The following is a 19,168-nucleotide window of genomic DNA, read 5'->3' as shown; positions in this document are numbered from 1 at the left end:
AGTGCTACCAAGTTTAATCCTCAATTCGCCCTTCAATACCTAGTTTTTGCCCACGAATTCGCGCGAAGATCGCTCGGTTTTGCGTTTGCCGCTGAAGCAGCCGGGAAAAAATGGCGAATCCAAACCGATATTTTATGTCGTCGCCACGCTTCTACGTCGAAAAGGAACGAACGACGAATGAGATTTCCGATTATCGTAAGTTCTCTTCTCCTTCTTTTTCCGACGCTGATTTTATAAATTTCGCTTTCTGATGTCACCAATTTGCAGGCTACCACAAGGATTACAGCGGCCGCCATTCCATTGCGGACTTGTCGCTGACTTCATACCGACCTTACGAGCGCGAGCGCCAGGGTCGCTATGGATCGCAATCTGAACGCAGAATCCACCGTTCCCGATCGAGATCTAGGTCTAGTTCCAGATCCAGCAGTAGCTCTAGAACGAGGACATCGCGCTCACGGTCGCACCATTCCCACGCGCGGTCGTCCCGACACCATTCCTCCCGTCATGGCGATAGACATCATCGGCGACATCACAGGCACCATCGCCCCAATTCGATTTCGAGCAGTTCTTCGAGCGATAGTCTCTCGTCGTTGACAATTTCAAGTCCACCACAATTTGTCACCCCAGTCCATGAGTTCGAGAGGAGTGAGAAAGGGGACCTTGAGATAAAAATCGGGGATGTCATTGAAGTCAAACGGTATGTCGATAAAAACTGGTACAAGGGGACAAATTTGTCCACCCGCAAGAAGGGTATATTCCCTATCGCATACGTAAAAGAAGTCGAAGTATCTAGCACAAAGGTGGTAGAGCAGCTCTCTGGAAGGCGAGCAGCTAGTCAGTCTAGAGTTAGTGAGAAGCTTCTTGTGGAACTACCCAAGGAAACCGAACGCAAGGGTAGTTTCTTTTACCCGAGCGATACTGTCATCGTTCGGGATCGTGGTAACAGGGTTACAAGTACCGGCTACCGGGAAATCGACCAGGACGTTATCCTTATCCGACCCAAGGATACCATAAACAACGAACCAGCCAAGATTGTCAGACCGACATCCGAACGTGAAGTCGTCGAGGAAGATGTCACCATAATTCAGCCGCGTAGGACCATTGAAGCCCCAGTCATCAAGGACGAGAAGATTATTATTCCCATCCGCCGCAAGGAAATACCTTATAGCGAGGTATCAAAATATGCAAATAGTGGCCCAGAGGTCGACATTGAACGACTTCGACTGTCATCGCGACATCGAGATTCTGAAGAAAGATATGTCATCGAACGGCCCAAGGAAACTAGGGAGGTCCTGGTAAGGCCGAAAGAGATCGTTGTCGAGAAGCCAGTGGTGGTGGAGCGACCTCGTGAGGTTGTTATCGAAAGGCCCCGCGAGATAGAGGAAGCTAGTACCGTCATTAGTCAGGGCGGTCGTTCTAGAGCCCGATCTATAAAAGAGATTCGACTTGACAGGGGCATCAGTTACAGCCCTCCGGCAAGAAAGAAGGAATTCAAGATGCTCCCGCCCCCTCAAACGATCACATATAACGAATACGGAGCACCAGTATTTGTCGACACCAAAACATTTGCTCCGGCCCCGATAATGTCGGCTCCTCCAAGGCCACATTATGCAACTAGAGCTCTAGAGCCGGCTCCGGTTCCAGTGCTTCCACAAAGCCTTCCTCGAACCCGCGTTCAACATGCCTATCAGTACTAAGCAGCCTCCTCTTTCATTATTTCCTTATTTCCTTATTTCCCTTCCAGTTTTTTTGTTTTTGTTTTGGCTGAACTTCATAGCCGTTTTCTGATGACCGTCATGACTGCTTTGGTATATTCTATTCCTTCTTGTCAATCTTCTCATGTTATCGATCCTTATATATACCTATCTATACAAAAGAACATATGCTTCAGACTAGTCTTGTACCCTCCCTGGTAATTCGAATGGAACTGTATTTGCTTAGGACTGTTTTCCCTTCCATTGGAGCTGCTATCACTACTTCTCACGAATGAAATGTCATCGTAGCAGAGTGCAAGATCTTCATCTTTTACAAATCTGTGGAGGGATAGTTATCATATTAACGTTAGTTAAGAGGCCAGACTTAAAGAAGAGAAATGAGGATGAAGCTATATACGAACACATTGCTAAACACCACAAAAAAAACCACGATGTCATCGCTTACCGCGCATTTCAACAATTACAAGCGGCGCAAGTATTGCAAACGGCATCGCTGATATAACCCAAAACGTCACATCGACGATGGCACACTGGTCTTATGATAAAGCTTCACGATTTATTTTCTTACCATGTCTTGCATGTATACCGCCAGAAAGCAACCTTCTCCTTTCAATCACCATTCGTACCTACTATAACTCCGACTTAAAAATTCGATAAATCTCATCCTGAAGCTCACATCAAAATGGGGAATAATCTTTCTTCTCCACAAGATCTTACGTATACTTCCCTGATAATGGAAAACTAGTATGCGAGCTAACTAACATGATAAATGGAAGTGATCCCAACTTTCCTATGGAATACGAAGTCGAAAGCCCACACGGTGCCGAGAAAATTTTCGATGACGAAGGCTTTACCCAAAACAGAGGCCTTAGCGATGGAGAGGACTTCACGCCCGGCGATGTTGGAGACATCGCCCCAGTCAATGATGAAGACTTCATCCCAATCAATAGTCGCAGCCTCGAACCAAGCGATGAAGAAGACCTCATCTCATGCATAATGTCAAACGATGAAGGAAACCTCATCTCAAGCGATGAAGAAGACTTCGCCTCAGCTGATGAAGAAGTCCAGGTCAATTCGGCCTCTCCTAAGCCTCGTGGATTAGAGGTCTCTGTCTTCAACGGCTCTCGTCTTGAGAAACTATCCGAGCCTTCTGAGAAAAGATTGGCTATTCCTCATCTTGAACGCGATCATACCCCAGTCCGTCGTGTTAAGAGAGAGACTGCTATTTCTCCTCTTGCTCCAGCTGGCTCACGCCGTGCCTATCAACCACGATACCCAGCCGCCTTGCAACCCCGGGTCCCCACAGCCAATAAGCTTGCTCATCAACCGAATACCGAGCGTTACGAGAAGTTGAGTGCCAAGGTTCGCAACGCTATGTTCAAAGTACAGGCCTTCACCACACACCGAAGTGAAGACTCACGCTCCAGAGAGCGATTGTTCAAGCAGTTAAGGCAACGTATGGTTAGTAACTGGAGCTTTTAGCGGTACCGAAACGTTCTTAATACTGACAGACATATAAACTAACTTTGGGGCCTTCTTACCAGCCGCTCCCAGCCGAAGTTGGCAAATGCTTCAAGCGATTAGTTAAAAACTGTTGGAAAATCAGCAATCCTACGATGCGAGACTGCCTCCAGCAATACTCTTTTGCGGATATGTGTGATATTTTCAGGTTCTCAAACTTAGACCCCCAAGAATACATTTACCACCTGGGTTGGATGGGTACCCTCCGCGATGAACCAGAAATACTTGAGTACATCGTTCTCATTGGTAAACATGCTGCTGGATTGACTCCATGGCCCGGTCATGATGGCAAATAATCTACCTGGCCTAGAATTTTCCCTTCGAGCATTTGATCACAATCAAGTAAGTTTAGGACACCTCCACCGCACGGAGTAATTGTTGACAAGAGGCATAGAAAATCGAGCGGAATCACCGAGTTGAAGGTTAACGCCAGAACTCTGTTCGAAATGGGATATCTTTGTTTCTTTGCAAGTTTTTAAAGTCTTTCTGATTTCTTTTCCTTCCAAAACTATGCAATCCACTCTTTCGAGTCTCCATTCTACCTTATCTTTTCCGTCACAAACTAGTGTCAACTCGGAAACTGCGGTCTTTCTAGAAGGCTTATTTCCATCCGGCATCAAAAGATCGCAAAGATTTTCTTAGAATAGAGAATTATGCTCCGATACTATTTCCGTATACACCCAAGCGGCTATTAGGCCCACGTTTTCACTTTTAAAACATTGACCTCATGTTTCTTTCTACCTGTCATCCTAATCCACGCTATTAAAGAAACCGTTCTATACATGATCGCGCGCTCCGCAAACCTATTCGTACAGCTTTATAGCGATGCTGCAAGCCTGCTATTATAATACATATATTATCACTAATCGCCTCGATGTGTACTTTCCACTCGGCCCACTCCGTCCCTATCCAATACCTACGGCTAATGTTCCCTCGTAGGTCGTCTGATATGATAGCTATTTTATATGCACTCCACTTTTGAAGTGCTAACCGAGAGCAGAAGAGCGAGTGAAGGCTTTGGCAAGGAAAGATAATGCAAAGCGTGCTGCAATTTATAAACTTGTACCCTGTGCGATAAGATAGACACACTTGTCTAGGGACTGAAATGTACCCACGTGCACAATTTGTTCTATAAACTATATATATATATATATGCCTTTTCTTACTCTTTGCACTGCTAGTTATTATGTGTGCTTCTCTCTCCATTGAGTCAGTTAACGCTGTAGTTATTTAATTAGGAGTATATATTCCTGAATGTTTGCCCTTCATGAATAGTCCAATTTAAACCCATCTCTAGTAGGCATGGACTCTCCGGTCGTTTCATTCTTGAGATTCTATCAGCCTCTCAACTAAATTACCAGCCTCTAGAAATTCGATGGGAAGAAAAGTTTTTCCCTTTTTGGGTTTCAACCGCCCCCCCGCCAAAAAAAATAAAAAATATGGAGATGCATGGAACAACCAGTAAGTAGATTTTAATAGAATTGATGGCGAAATACCGGATAATAAATACGCGTATGCAAACTTAGACTATAGTACTAGTTAGCGCCTATGCTATGAAGCCATCTTATGCACTCCATCTATACAATCTTTATGTAAATATACTTAAACGGTATATATAAGAAGACTCGATACTGCCTGTGAAATATCTTGAATTCAACTAGTAGCGTTATAAATCTTCAGTTTTAAGCTGCTAACTTTATATCTGTTCTAATTCGCGCAAATTCGGTACCGGTGGGAACTTGGAAAAAGAGAAGATGAAAGCAATCAACGAAACAACACAGTTAGTGATCAAGACATGATCGAAACATGATCGAAACATGATCAAGACATGATCAAGACATGATCAAGACATGATCAAGACATGATCGAAACATGATCAAGAGGTGATCGCGCGCCGGTTTCGCACCTGTTCGCTTACCAACTGTGCATTTCGTACTAGCTAGATAATTGTATTTCTCCTTCGTAAAATTTATATATATAAAGGGACGAAAGAACCACCTAGTATGTTAACGCTCCTCACCTTTCAATTCAATCAGCTGCGAATCAATAATTCTTTCATTTAATTTATAAATTTACACTCTTTTTATTACTCGTAAATTCAACTGCAGAAATTTCGATATGGGACGGAATTTCGGCCACTATTTTACTACAAACTTATAGACCTTGTTCTCTATATATAAAGGTCTTGTTTTTTGCACCCGTAGGCTTAGTTAAGACGATTACAGCCTTATAACTCGCGTACTTATTGTAATATGCACCTAATATTGGTCTCGTTAGGTAGATCTAGTTTGGCTAAGTACGTTTTACAATAGCCTTGTGGATTATGAGGCTGCAAACGTTTTAACTAAGTGTACGGGAGGAATAAGAGTGTATGGAGAACGAGGCCTACACGCTTATGACTATCGAGGCGACAGTTAGTAGGCTCATGCTCGGAGTGGTTCTGAAAATCTCTTATGCATGAAATCATACAAGGAGATCATATAGCCGAAGAGCAGTGGGCCACTGACCGTGGGCAGTACGAGCCGCGGTCAGCGCTAGCGCTAGATATCTTGACAGTTCTAAGTCATATAAACTCGCGTATATATATAAAGTAGCTAAGAATCTGCTTGAAAAATGTAGTTCTGATTCTTCTCTTTCTTAGCTTCTAGTCTATAGTCCATCTACTTTATAACTTCTCTTGTTCTCTCTGCCATGCTTGTACATTTAATCTATACAGTTATATACGTTATAGTCTCGCAGCAAGCGCAGTTATTGTAACGTACGGAAAACCACATATGTTACAATAACTACTATGTCTTCTCAGAGATTATAATTGTCTAGGTTAAATATACGAGTAGAAAAAACAAGGAATTTTATAAGATAGGGGCAGATAGGGGCCTATAGGCTTGTCAATTGTCCTAGCCTAGGTGCCAGGTCCAGGTATTCGCCACATACATGCGCCACAGATTACCCCACCAATGGAACGACAGCTTGGTCGCCATAACAGAGAATACCACACCCCACAACACTACAAAAGCCCATGAGACCATACAGGAATTTAGGGGCTGTCAAGTAAGAATAGCAAATCCACGCACCACATGTAACCGTGCAGACCTGCAATGAGAATGCACGAATTCTGTAGATGTTATGAAAAGACTCCCACTTGATTTTTTCCCTCAATTAGGGAACTGGGCTATAAAGCGAACTCTCTTTCCTCCTTTCTCATTCCTGTCTCTGTTCATCCAACATGTTCCTCACAACTCCTACCAATTTCCTAGGCACGATTATGATTACCACCACTATCACTAAACCAATTCTAGGCTTCACGATAAACACCTAGTAAATATCTATACAATAGATGTTTGGAGCATGGGCCCATTACTAATTGTTTCTGCTAGACCGCAATTGATATATTACCGCGGAGTCCGCCCCAATGACAATTCTTTGCGGCATTCCGGCGCAACAGGCCGGATCCCAATAGGAACTCCACAAGTAAACATTCAAGGATGATACCCGAATATTTACGTTTGCTTTTCCGGGGGACTTGTAAGCATTGTATCTTTTTTGATTTGTTTAAGGATTTAGCTAATTCTAAGAGCGGTTCATAGATAACCCCTAGGTGCCTAGTGCGGCTCAATGATATCCATGGACGATCGTAAGTCTCTCACCCACTTAACATTCTTACATCCTCTACTTGAATCTGTCAATCGCTGAAACATACCTTGCACATCCGTGTAGTCTCATAAGGTCGTCCCGGACATTGAGACACACTGTGTGCCTGTGATTTTCGCTTCGTTTTTCTTTCCATTGTTTATTGTGTTCGTTATTCTTTCTGGGGCCATGACAGAATCCTACTGTTTTTCCTATAAATCCCCCGCCTTGCTCCAATTTATTTCTCGTTTCTCCTTTCCCTGCATTCATTCTGCCCTCTCCTCTCGGTGTGATATTTAGCTCCCTCCAAAGTTAATTTCACTATCTCCTTCATGGTCTCTTTTTTCGATATTTGGGGAGCTTCGACGAGTTGGTAAGTATAGCCAATACTACTATAGTTTCGGAAAACTTTTAGTTAACGGATTTCTACAGAATTCTCCCAGCAGAACAAGTCCTGCTTGGGGAACTGACGAAACTTACGCTTGGAAGCTGGTCACCGCCCCCCGAATTTGTTTCAACTGTCGGCCCTTTCGTCAATTTCTATACCCTTGATATACTCCCGAATGTTTATACGGGCTCTTATAGACCTCCACAACAGTTTCGTCATGTGCTTTCGTCATTCTTATGTCCTCAATACGAACCTCGAACTAAGAAATCTTCGATATATCACGCGTTAGCGAAGATTGAACGAAAACAAACGCTGGAGGTGAATGTTCCGGGTTCAAGATAAATAACCCGCAGAACTTTAATATTGCCAACTTCTTTTGCCAGTCTCCAAGTCAATAAGCTAGAGCATGCTGTCAACTTTTTCGAGTGCTGCATGGTCTGCACAGCCTGTAACGTTCATCTCGAATATTTTTCGGTTTTCATGACGTTTGCAAGTTCTCTCCATTTACCTACATGGAGAGAACAAGCTCGAAGTAGATTGTTGTGGCCTGGCTTCCGGTTCATATGGTTCGGTATTCTTCGGTGTTTCTGTTATTTTTCTTTTCGTTGATACCCAAGAAGAAAGACAATGGTATGCCGCATGCGGTCAGGTGGCCGGTGACAAAGGAGGACATGGATACGTGCCTGGCAAACATAATACTCCATTCGGAATACCAGTACTCTTCTTCATCCCGTAACATCAAAATATACTCGAATTCTAGCTGTGTCGGAATAAAACTTGGTAGGTTGTGATACCCACCACCATCATTACTGCCTAGCTCTGACTTTCCAGACAAATTTAGTTATATATGAGGTCGTTTAGATTAATTGAAGTTACTACGTCTATACTAACGATTTGATGGAGACCAAGCCTGGTTTGGCAAAGGTTATGGTAGTGGGTACCAATCTTCAAGAGATGGAGGACCGGAAGACCTTGAATACCGCCTCGCACGTTTGGGGGTGGGCGGTCTTCTTAATGTTATAGTTGGTATTATACATATGTAGATAGATAACTTTGAATCTAAACTCTATTGAATTTGTCTACATTGTCTTTGCACGCTCTATCCTATAAATTATATTTGTCCAGAGGGTCTACAACTGATAATCCGGTCCCAGAACACCGGCGAGGTGTAGCATATGCATGAGTAGTCTAGGATATATATAATATGAGAGGCTAATTAGAGAGTACCTATGACGACAAATTTAATTCTTAAATAGCCCCATGTACACTCTCGCTTCATAAGCATCTAAAGCTCTAGAGTCGCTTCCCGGATGAGTCGAAACTATCAGCTGGAACTCAGCTATCTCCCGTTTCCCACCCCCAAATATCTCTTCTAGAACATCTTCTATCGCCATTCTCATCGTCGAAAAGTTCATGACAACTAGCGCCCTCTTCAGATCCCCACTTTGTCTCCCCTCTTCCTGTTCATACTTCCAGTAAACTCCGACTCTGTTCCTCAACTCACCTTCAACATCAAACAGCTCGAACCTCCCAGCGATGAACAATTCCCAGTATTGTTTCCTAATCCTCAAAATTCTCTTCCAAAACTCCAGCACACTATCCTCATTCCCTTCCTCAAATTCAACGTTAACCTCTGCATAATTCTCATTAACCCTCATCCAACTCTCCCCCGCAGAAGTAAATCCGGAGTTTAAACTGGTATCCCATTGCATCGGCGTCCTCCCATGGTCTCTCGCGACTTTTCTGATACTAGATAATGCACACTCTAAACTTTCCCCACTCGCTCTCCCTTCTCTAACGGCCTCATAGTACCTTACCGTTTCATTATCCTTATACTCCTGAATACTCCATTCCCTCGGCATACTCGTCATTCCGATCTCCTGTCCTTGGTATATAAATAATGTTCCAGAAGAAGTCGCCATCAGCACAGCCAGCAACTTCGCAGAAGCAACTCGCATTTCCAGGCTATCGTCTGCAAACCTAGATACACTCCTTGCAACATCATGATTCTCCAGATAAACCGCCGTCCAAGCTTCCTTTCCTTTATCCATCAATCCCTGCCATTCGTTATGGACCTCCAAAAATCTGGTAAGTTCAAAACTGGGCTCTCTTAAAATCCACTTCGACACCTCCGTCCTTTCCAGATCCAATAACTGTTTATGAAATCCACAATCCAGAGATCCATTCTGTCCACAATAGCCCCTCGCAATCTCCGTCGTCGTAGACCCACTATACTCCCCTATCATTACCAACTCTCTGCCCTCGTAGCTCCCAAAAATAGCCCTCATCTCCTTCAAATACTCAAAATTCTGTGGTAAATCCGCATAATATCTCCTCCCCAATTGAAACTCCGAGTCAGGGTTACTAATTTCCGCATCTGGAAATCCCGTATCCTTGGCGTATATACAAACCGTATCGATTCTAAACCCATCAACCCCTTTATCCAACCAAAACCGTATCGCATCATCGAAAACCGCCTTCCTTAGCTCACTATTCTCCCAGTTCAAATCCGGTTGTTCCTTTAAATAGATATGTAAGTAATACTCCTCCGTCAGTTCATCCCACTGCCACGCCGACCTTCCAAAAACCGACATCCAGTTATTCGGTGGTCTTCGGTTTCCCTGCTCATCGACTTTCCCAGGTCGCCAATGATACCAATCCCGCTTTGCAGACAATCTACTAGATCTCGAAGATAGGAACCATTCGTGAAGGTGACTGGTATGATTCACCACCAGGTCAAAGATTATCTTCAACCCGTGCTGGTGAGCTGCATCGATTAATCGTTGTACATCAGAAGTGGTACCGTAAGGTGGATGCACAGATTTATAGTTGGAGATATCGTATCCCATATCATATTGAGGCGATGCGTAGAACGGAGAAAGCCAGATGAGATCCACGCCAAGAGATCTGAGATATGGAAGGCGGGGTATGATTCCGGGGATATCACCAATGCCGTCGCCATTGGAATCGGAGAAGGAAGGTACGTAGATGTGATATCCAACGGCTGTTTTCCACCATGGAAGGCTAGAGTTGCCGATGTCTTCAGATGCCATTTAAGCGGTAGCTCTTGTAGACTCGATGGGAGAGAATTTGCTTTGATCCTTTGATAAACAAGAGCTAGTAGTCGAGACGTCTAAACAAAGCTCACCAGCTAATTTTTGTATAATCAAAAATTCCTGCCGCGCTCACTATCATGCAGAACTAACCTATCTCAAGGCTGAAAACTGCCAACGATATCCGCATCCAAAATACGTATATCACGCCACTCTTGGAGATATCCTGATACCTAGGTACAGCCAAATTTCCATCAGGTGGAAGCTGAAATGCACGGTTTGACGGGATCTCATATATACATATAAGCACATGATACGCCAAGGATCCTTTCTTTGAGTTGCTACTACTCGCCGCCACCATGTTGCATCGTATATCCGCAACCCACAACCATGTTAACCAAAGAACTTATAGTACACATCCCAAAGCTAAGACATAATAGGAGTACTTAATTAAACCCGTCCTTTAAACTCATTAACTCTAAATGATGAAACACTATAAGCGATTCTAAGTAAAGTTTCCAAGCAAAAAAGATCGTTCCAAATATTAACCCCCTTTAGAGTAGCAGTAGCCGACGGCGATCTATTCATAATGCGTTCATACATGCTGTCTACCTACATATCACTCTCCGGGTCCTTGGTAAAAAATTTTTTGCGGGGCATGGAATTTCCGAGAGAAAGTTTTGTGCTAAATCCGAATCCATAAGAATTTACTGTGATAAAAGCCACCCCGGATTACTGGCCGCCCGGACCATGTACCAGTTTACACGCCGTTACAATAAAGTAAGGATAGAAGTTAGTACCTTACTTGCAAGCTGAGCGTGTAGGACGAAATATGTTTCCGGGGAAAGCTCAAATAATTCTTTTATAATCTACAGAACCAGCGAGTCGCGCACATTCAATTAGTTAGGCCAACGATATTATTACGTTGTTTGTAAGTTCAGCTCGGTGCTGCTCGCTTTATTATCGAAGACACCTTCGTTATATTACCCCTTCTGTTCTATATGCCATACAATACTATTATTAGCCTACTTTCTAGGATCCCAGTTCTCATCCACCCCTTTCAAAAGACCCAGTTCCTTCACTGCCTTATTGCCCAAAATATCCCCCAATCCTACGATCTTAAATGTGGCGTCGGCTCTAACCCCTCCACCCGCAGCTTCATTAACATCATCATGTACAACCACCATTCCATAGGGCCATTCCTTCCCCAAGTTCGCTCCAACAGCAGTAATCCCATCTGTATTCGTGACTCTATCCACGCCCTTTTCTTTATTATCCGGAATGCTAAAGCTCATGACAAACTCATGGGGTGGATATCGTTGGTAAATATTGTATTCACTGTATCCTTGACAGGAAACGATGATGTATCCTTCTTTTTTAGTCTTTCCATAGACTAGTGTGACTCCCTCGACATCGGCATGAAGTTTTCCACCGTCAACGACTGTGTTATCGACTAGTGTTCCAACCGCCGGTTGATCAGGTTCGGCATCATAACTCCAAATTCCATACGGCTCTTCACCAAGGAAAAGGCTAGAGTTCTCGTCATCCACCACACAGCCTTCTACCTGTCCTCTATTTCCTGCATAAAAGTGTCGCACCAAAGTAGTATTCAATTTTCCGTCTGTAGTCGCAGAAAGCTGGAATTGAAGATACAGCGAGGATTTGGAGTTGACGAAAATATGATATGCTCCTGTTTTGGGAGAATGGTAGACGCAGGAGCCGTAAACTTTGAATTTCTTCTCTAGTTCTTTGACGGCTGGCGGGAGAGGTTGAACGCCGCCTGGGATGGTGACTAAATCGCCGGTGGGGGTGATTTCGTATATACTAACACCACCCGTTAGCTTCTAGCCTTTGAAACACCGTTGAACGGGACGAGACATACCAGATAGTATCATCAGCTCTACAAGCCGCCACTGCCAAATCAACCTTCCTCCCTGCAAATTCAACTCCATACAAAACATCCACATTATTCGGTTCACCGCCGCTAACACCTCCCGTTCTCTTGCCCTTCAAATCGTATACCCCAAGTCCACTTCCAACCTCACTCTTTACTGTTGTAATAATCCTCGACTTTGTTTTGTCGGTTGGATGAATCCATATGGCGGGATCATCTCCATCTGCTCCGCCACTCTCTTCTGTTTCGTATCTAGCTGGAACAGCTAGGGTTGCACAGTTTTCGCCGGTGAAGGGTGGGATGCAAGTACAGATGTTTGGACCAGTACAAGTTCCATGGGATGGGGATGTACAGTTCGATGGGCAGGTAATTTTATTACATGTCTTTCCTGTAAGCCCGGGGAAACAATCGCAGGTGGCCTTCTTATCTCGAGAATCTTTCGGGCAGTATCCGTATCCATTGCAATCAGAAAGATTGGCGCACTTCTTCGGCCTCGCATGGTTGTCGGTACAGTCTCGTGGGTCGTACTTCGTGTTCAGCTTTCCCTTCCCTAATGCTTTAAACAAAGGAGTCAAAGAACTGACTCCAAAGAACTTCCCTTCCCCATCCTCCCCTGCAAAAACAATACTCCCATCCTCATATCCCTTCGCACTTGTCTGGTGTACTGCAAAATCTCCAACCTCGAGCTCTTCATCGTCGAACTGGATCTTTCCTAATGAACTTCCCAGTTTCTTGATATCAAAGACTTCGATTCCATCTTCCAATCCAACGAGAAGATAAGTATCTTTCTTTCCATGATATATCTTGAGGCCCTTAACCTCATCACCACCGCCCAACTCCCCAACTTCTACGATCTTTGGCGCAGCAGTTTCGTCAACTGCTAAGAAGGAGAAAACCTTCCCACTATCACCCGCCAAGAATACCTTCCCTTCAGGTGAAACAGTACACGAATTCGGTTCAATAGGAATTCCAAATTCTTGTGTCTAAAGTTTAGTCCATGTTAGCATACCCCCATCACCACACTCTATATTAAATAAGGAAAAGATACTAACTTGGACAACCTCGACTCCCCTCCCGCCCTTCTTCTCCCTAACCAAGAACCTATACCCCCATCTCTTCCCCAAAACATACACGTACTCTCCAACCTTACTCTTCCACGTACACATCGCCGAAAAATCACCCCTAACGAGCTTTTCCGCCTTAAGACCCCTCACTCCATTCTTTCCATCAACCTCAAAGACCCTAAACATCCCATCCGACATGGACAGCGTAACCACAAAGTCCCTATCTTCACCATAAACCACCTCCACCAACTTACTCCTCCCAGTTTTGTACGCTCCAAGCTCTTTCACCAAGGCATCACTTCGTTTGCCGTATAGTTCATAAACATGGAATCCGCCGGTTTCGGCAGACCCGTCGTTACCGATGAATATTGGTGAGTACTTGGATTTAGAAGGGTAGTAGACTGCTGCGCTATCGGATTCGACGGATGAAGTCCGAGCTGTGATTGGGAGTGTGATTGAGAATTTATCGGCAGCGCTGGTGGGATGGATGTACCCCATCAAACAAAGGAGGATTAACCCCGAGAGGTTATGTGAGGACTTCATATTGACTGTTCATCAAAACACACAATGTGCTAGAGGCCGAGGAGGTGGATGTAGGAGGGAAGTTGGTGAGACCCTACTATACCTTTCCAATCTTAACTCATCTTGAATTCAAACTTTCGTACTTACAGTCTTTATATATACCGCCAAACTAAAGGTCATAATTAATAATAAGAGCGACAAATCAATATCATCAAAGATTTCAACTTGCGGCCTAATGAAGTCTCCCAGGATCATACCTTCACCGAAATACTCCCACCTACCTATAAAAGACACTTCCCAAGAAAAAGAGGACAAGGATTCCCGCATAAGCATAAGAGACCTAGCAGATGCCTTGTTAATCGGCCCCCATTCGATCCGACCCGCTTAATCGAGATTTACACATTGCTTCATTCGCAACCATGGAAACAGAACACATGATAAAAAGGTTATAAATCTGCTCCTGCATTGTAGAACCCCACACCTTAAACTTCATAACCGGTCGACCGACTGTTTCGAAACCAACCCAACTTCCTCATCTGTTCATCTTCCATGAACGATCATCGTCTAATCATGCGGTTCCAAAAAATTCTAGAAATAAGAGGATATCGCCCATACCCCACGTGCCAAAGATATAAGGTTAACAGGGAGAGAAAGACCCAGCCATCTTTCAACCTGCAAGGTACGAAACAAAGCGGGGAGCCTAGACACCGAAAACGCATGTTCTTGTTCCTAACATATTGATTGGACCAGCTATCCCGGGATACTACACCCCAGATCGCTTATTTTCGTGACAATATTAAAAGGATTACCAAGGGACAATTGATTATCAAACCTGTTAACCCCCCAAAAGATCTTTAAGCATATGCATGCACCTAGAATCTCGACTTCAACTTCACTAATGAACCCACACAAATCGTTAATCCACGCGATTGCGCAAGTCAACCTGCGATACCGGCCGGCCGATGCACGACATTAGGCATCCATCTGAATACTCTAAAGCCTAACAAATGAACGCAAAAGCCAAGAAAAAGCTGACATCGGGATTCAATGCGAAAAGGACCCAAACAGCGTGCGGAAACATACCATCCTCATTGGCGGGATTCAAGCCAGGTCGGAATGAGCTTTCTGCAACAGGTAGGTGACACAATGGGTGGATGGGCGATTATGTCAGCTTCCAACATCCAACGCAATTGCTATTCTCGAGCTCGGTCATGAAAGCTGTTGACCGGTGTTATTTGAATATCTGGGTGTCTGGAATTTAAAGCTAAGCTTGCAATATCTGCCTGCACAGCAATTCGACCCGAAATCTGTTTTGATAGATCTATATCTTATATGGTTAGTTTGAAATATTCCGGGAGGATCTATCAAGGACAGGCGATCCGATTGCCCAAAACAGAGAAAACAGAGAGGAAGACCCAGCTGTATGCACGCTTCCTATACTTCTAGAAGCAGTCGTAGATAAATATTAGTATTAGATAAGAGATAATCATAATGAAAAGAATGACTCGAATAAAAATATCCACTAAAAGACATGGCTGTTCATGAGATGGACTGGAAACCGTCGAAATCCACCCATTAACATGAAATCTCTAAATCATGTGACAACATTGGCCACTGAAATGCCAGAATTCCTCCCCGGAATCTGGTTTAAAACTTAAATCCAGTTCAATAGCAACTAGACGGGTTGGCATAGAGCTCGGTCCAATTGAAAACCTAAATCCCAATGGCATAAGGGGCCCTACTAGTCTATACGGACTATAACACCCACGACCCACCACATAGTGTCAACCAACGAACTCAAAGGATTCATATATCGACCCTTTAACAATAAAGATAGTCATGCAGTGTGTTAAGTCTGTGGCTGCATGGCAATGTGAACCCACGGCCTCGAAGTTTAGGTGTGTATAAGTACTTTTTTAAACGCATATATACTAGTCTCGTTCCCACATACCAGATACGTGGACGCGGGCCTTGAATTGCCTAGTATGCACATGTAGGGAGGTACCAAGGTGTCCAAGGCCGAAGTATTAAACTCAATGAGGAATATTAGAAAATATCGATAAAGCATACGGTATAGGTACTTTGCTAGCGTTTGGGCTTATGAGAATAGGCATCGTCCTAGGTGTCAAGGTGGCTAATATCTAAGATATTGTTTACCGCTATACCGTAGATAATATTAATGATACCTCTGGGGTCGCGTTTACCGAAAAGCCTACAAGATATATAATCACCATTTGCATACACACCATCACTTAAGTTCGAACGCCTTCGCAAGTATCGTATATATTCTACGTCATGGTTTATAAGTATTAAGTAGCTAGAAGAGGTGGATACGGTGTTCTGGTAGCGCTGCATGCGCAGCTGGGGTTTTATGCATGACCTAGATCACTACTAGCACCCATCTAGGTTTATACTTATGGCATTTGACTATCTGTTAAAAATATTACAACTTGACTTTCTCGCCGAATCAAGTAAATAGCCTCTTTATGCGACTCTACTAGTTACTAGCCTCGAGACTAAGTAACTAGTTAGCCTCAGTACCCGGGCAAGATGCAAAGCTAGGCTTGTGATATCGATACTAGGTAGTGCCGCATGGTTAGTCAGACATAATGCTGCAAGTGCAGGCATCTGCGACTTTTGTAGGGGGCAGGTTTTGTGTTGTGTTGTACTTACTTGGGCGTTTTTCAAAATGTGTTGTCGCTCAGCCTCGTACCCGAACTGTGTCGCTCCCTATCGAAACACCACAGAAATTAAGAAAGAGCTCGATCTTAAATTTAGCCTCCACAATCTGGAAAGCTTCTTCGATACATATTTATTTCCGATGTGTCTAAATTAAACATATCATATTATCATTATAGTAAGATAGATAATCCCTCTTCTTCTTTTCAACGCGGTCCCGCAGGCCTGTATACATGTATCGATCTTGAGCATTTCATCAACTGAACACCGCGTGCACCAAGAAATCCATATCGAACCGCCAGCTAGTCCATGCATACTATGTATATGTATAACACGGAATGCGACATACACACGGCTTAATCTGGCCGGGCATTGCGGATGGATCATAGATCGATCCGGCCCTATCTACTGACATCCAAACAACCTTCATGATGTAAAACCGTTGATCTAGCAGTATCAGATTCTCTCACGTGATAGTAACCTTCCAATGGTTTTACTCTCGAGTTTCGAGTCTTTCCGGTTCGTATGTTTTATCGTATTCAAACATTATTATAAACCGGGCCGTCTCTGTACATATCCCGATATATACTAAGTATATAAAACTATCTTCGAAACCCCAATCGATATATTAACACTTCTAAAAAAAGGGCTCAGCAAAAGCACCTGCTATGCCTACTGAGCTAGCTACCACATGGTGTCTACATATTATACCCGGAGTACTCCGTAAACGAGCCGAAGAAACAAACACAAACAGCCAGCCAGCTGAGAAGCGACAGCTCGTTTCGATGATCAGAGGCAGGGTATACCGATGTACCACACTCCGGAATTCATGCAGGTACGATACTACTCGAGGAACTCGGTGGTACATTCAAGAAAACTCGAAGAAGCCCGAGAAAGTTTTTGTGGGTTTTTAGCCGGAGTTTCCTTTCTGAGCACTTCCCTTCTAGTATCCAATACGATGCGAAGATTGTATGTTAAGAATTTATGGGGCTTTGTTATTGGGTGTGTGGTTGTGAATACGGGGCATCTATAGAGGACCGTCTATATGATTCTGAGAAAAGAACAACAGTAAGTCAGTCAGAATCACTCCGAAGACGGCCCAAGACTCGAAAGGGTTCCTATGGATGAATTGGAAAGGTTAGCATGCAGCCTAGGAGCGAACCATAGTTCATGCCCGTCGGTTAAGCCGAGTCTTCCCAGAATTGCTTGTAAGTACTTACATTTCAAAGACCTTATTAATAACCAGCTGATCGACTTGCAAACTTTTTCCTATATACTTTCCACGAATGTGTGGTGGAGCAGAAACAAATCTTCCAGCATGATAGAAGCGCCATCCGGGTAAAATGTCGACATTTTCTTTCATGCAGTTCGCCCGGATTACATAGACCTACACAAATACTCCAAAAGTCAATGTATGGTCATGTATGCGTATGCGTGCATGTATGATGCAAATTATCATCCAGGGTCAGAAAACGAGCCTTTGACCCCATCTAAGATCTTGTCTGTTATGTAAACCCACCGGATCTAATGGGTCTTGAAATCTTGGTAATTGCCTAGGTACTTAAGTACTTAGCATGTATAGCCCCCAAGGAAAAAAACGCCTGTTACCTATAAAAGCCAAGACAACATATTCGATATCGATTATGTGAGACAACATGTATTTACGAGTTCCCCTTACTTAAGAATAAGATGGTTAATTATATCGAGGTCATAGCGGATAGGAGCATGAAAATCTCCCTAATTGAACTTAGATTCAGGAACGCGAGGCAATGATGGCATAATAGTTGTTTCATGAAAGAGTCTGAGCTCTCGATAGGTGCATTGGGAGATCATAGCTCCCCACACGTTAGCCACCGAATTCGAAGCTCAGCATGGAACCACTGACTTCAGTACATTTGCTTCAAGAAAGAAGTACTAGAGCTTGCTTGAATATAATTAGTTTTAACGAAGTAATTTATCCGGTGCATGTTTGCTCATTTTCAAAATGCGGAGGTGGAGAAGCAGCAGCACATGGTCACATCCCGAGTCTATTGTCTATGGCTTCGGGGTAGTTTATCCGCGGTAAAGCAAAAAAGTGGAAAAAGTAATCCAAAAAACCACTAGTTATTTCCGTAGAACTTCATACTCACGATATCAAAACATGAAGGTTCCTTCTTGAAAGTCCTGTCAAAGGGTGGCTGGCACGGCCACAAGACCTCCGCATTCTCCACACTTTGATCATGACGACCAAAATATGGTAACTAGTATAGTGAAACCAAAGGTTTTTGTTTCCCCACAACGAAGGCAGCGACACCGAATAGCATTTGGGAAAAAATGAAAGGACCCACAATTCACGGTACTACCTTCTAGAAGATCCGGTAGAACACATGAAAAATACGAGGGCGAAGTCGACGGAAAGAAGAGGGTGCATCTGGTGGTACAAAGATTGCAGCAATTTCATAATACAACCATCTTTGGATACGAGTGTCGAAATATTAATAATGTTTTTGATGCAAGCAAAGATGCAGTAGCGGGTGGATTACGAACAAAGTGATGTTTTTCACCCGTCAGAACTTATTTTGATTTCAAGTGGTCCTTTGACGTTGCGGGAAATCGTGAAACGCTGCAACCACACTGCAGTTCAGAAACAGGCTGAAGATTGTGCGATAGATCATGAGATCATTGCCTTCCTCCCTCTCGCCTCAGATGTGTCTTCCAATTGA

The 19,168-nt window shown here is 43.7% G+C and overlaps 4 protein-coding genes across 4 annotated transcripts; 2 read left to right on the top strand and 2 right to left on the bottom strand.

The window, feature by feature from the left end:
- Positions 1 to 110: 110 nt before the first annotated feature.
- AOL_s00169g235 (uncharacterized protein) lies at positions 111 to 1,697 on the top strand (the record flags this gene model as incomplete). Its single annotated transcript, XM_011127592.1, has 2 exons — positions 111 to 195; positions 268 to 1,697. The coding sequence occupies 2 exons, from the start codon at positions 111 to 113 to the stop codon at positions 1,695 to 1,697; spliced, it is 1,515 nt and encodes a 504-aa protein (XP_011125894.1).
- A 700-nt stretch (positions 1,698 to 2,397) lies between these two features.
- AOL_s00169g234 (uncharacterized protein) lies at positions 2,398 to 3,532 on the top strand (the record flags this gene model as incomplete). Its single annotated transcript, XM_011127591.1, has 3 exons — positions 2,398 to 2,432; positions 2,492 to 3,176; positions 3,260 to 3,532. The coding sequence occupies 3 exons, from the start codon at positions 2,398 to 2,400 to the stop codon at positions 3,530 to 3,532; spliced, it is 993 nt and encodes a 330-aa protein (XP_011125893.1).
- A 4,963-nt stretch (positions 3,533 to 8,495) lies between these two features.
- AOL_s00169g233 (uncharacterized protein) lies at positions 8,496 to 10,307 on the bottom strand (the record flags this gene model as incomplete). Its single annotated transcript, XM_011127590.1, has 1 exon — positions 8,496 to 10,307. One exon carries the CDS (start codon positions 10,305 to 10,307, stop codon positions 8,496 to 8,498), a length of 1,812 nt encoding a protein of 603 aa, XP_011125892.1.
- A 1,025-nt stretch (positions 10,308 to 11,332) lies between these two features.
- On the bottom strand, positions 11,333 to 13,808 carry AOL_s00169g232 (uncharacterized protein; the record flags this gene model as incomplete). Its single annotated transcript, XM_011127589.1, has 3 exons — positions 11,333 to 12,131; positions 12,190 to 13,184; positions 13,254 to 13,808. The coding sequence occupies 3 exons, from the start codon at positions 13,806 to 13,808 to the stop codon at positions 11,333 to 11,335; spliced, it is 2,349 nt and encodes a 782-aa protein (XP_011125891.1).
- Between the last annotated feature and the right edge of the window lie 5,360 nt (positions 13,809 to 19,168).

Source organism: Orbilia oligospora (assembly GCF_000225545.1).
Source record: "Orbilia oligospora ATCC 24927 unplaced genomic scaffold scaffold00169, whole genome shotgun sequence".
In the NCBI taxonomy this organism is placed as follows: domain Eukaryota; kingdom Fungi; phylum Ascomycota; class Orbiliomycetes; order Orbiliales; family Orbiliaceae; genus Orbilia; species Orbilia oligospora.
The sequence above is the reverse complement of the archived record's forward strand: the minus strand, read 5'-3'. Positions and strand labels throughout refer to the sequence as shown.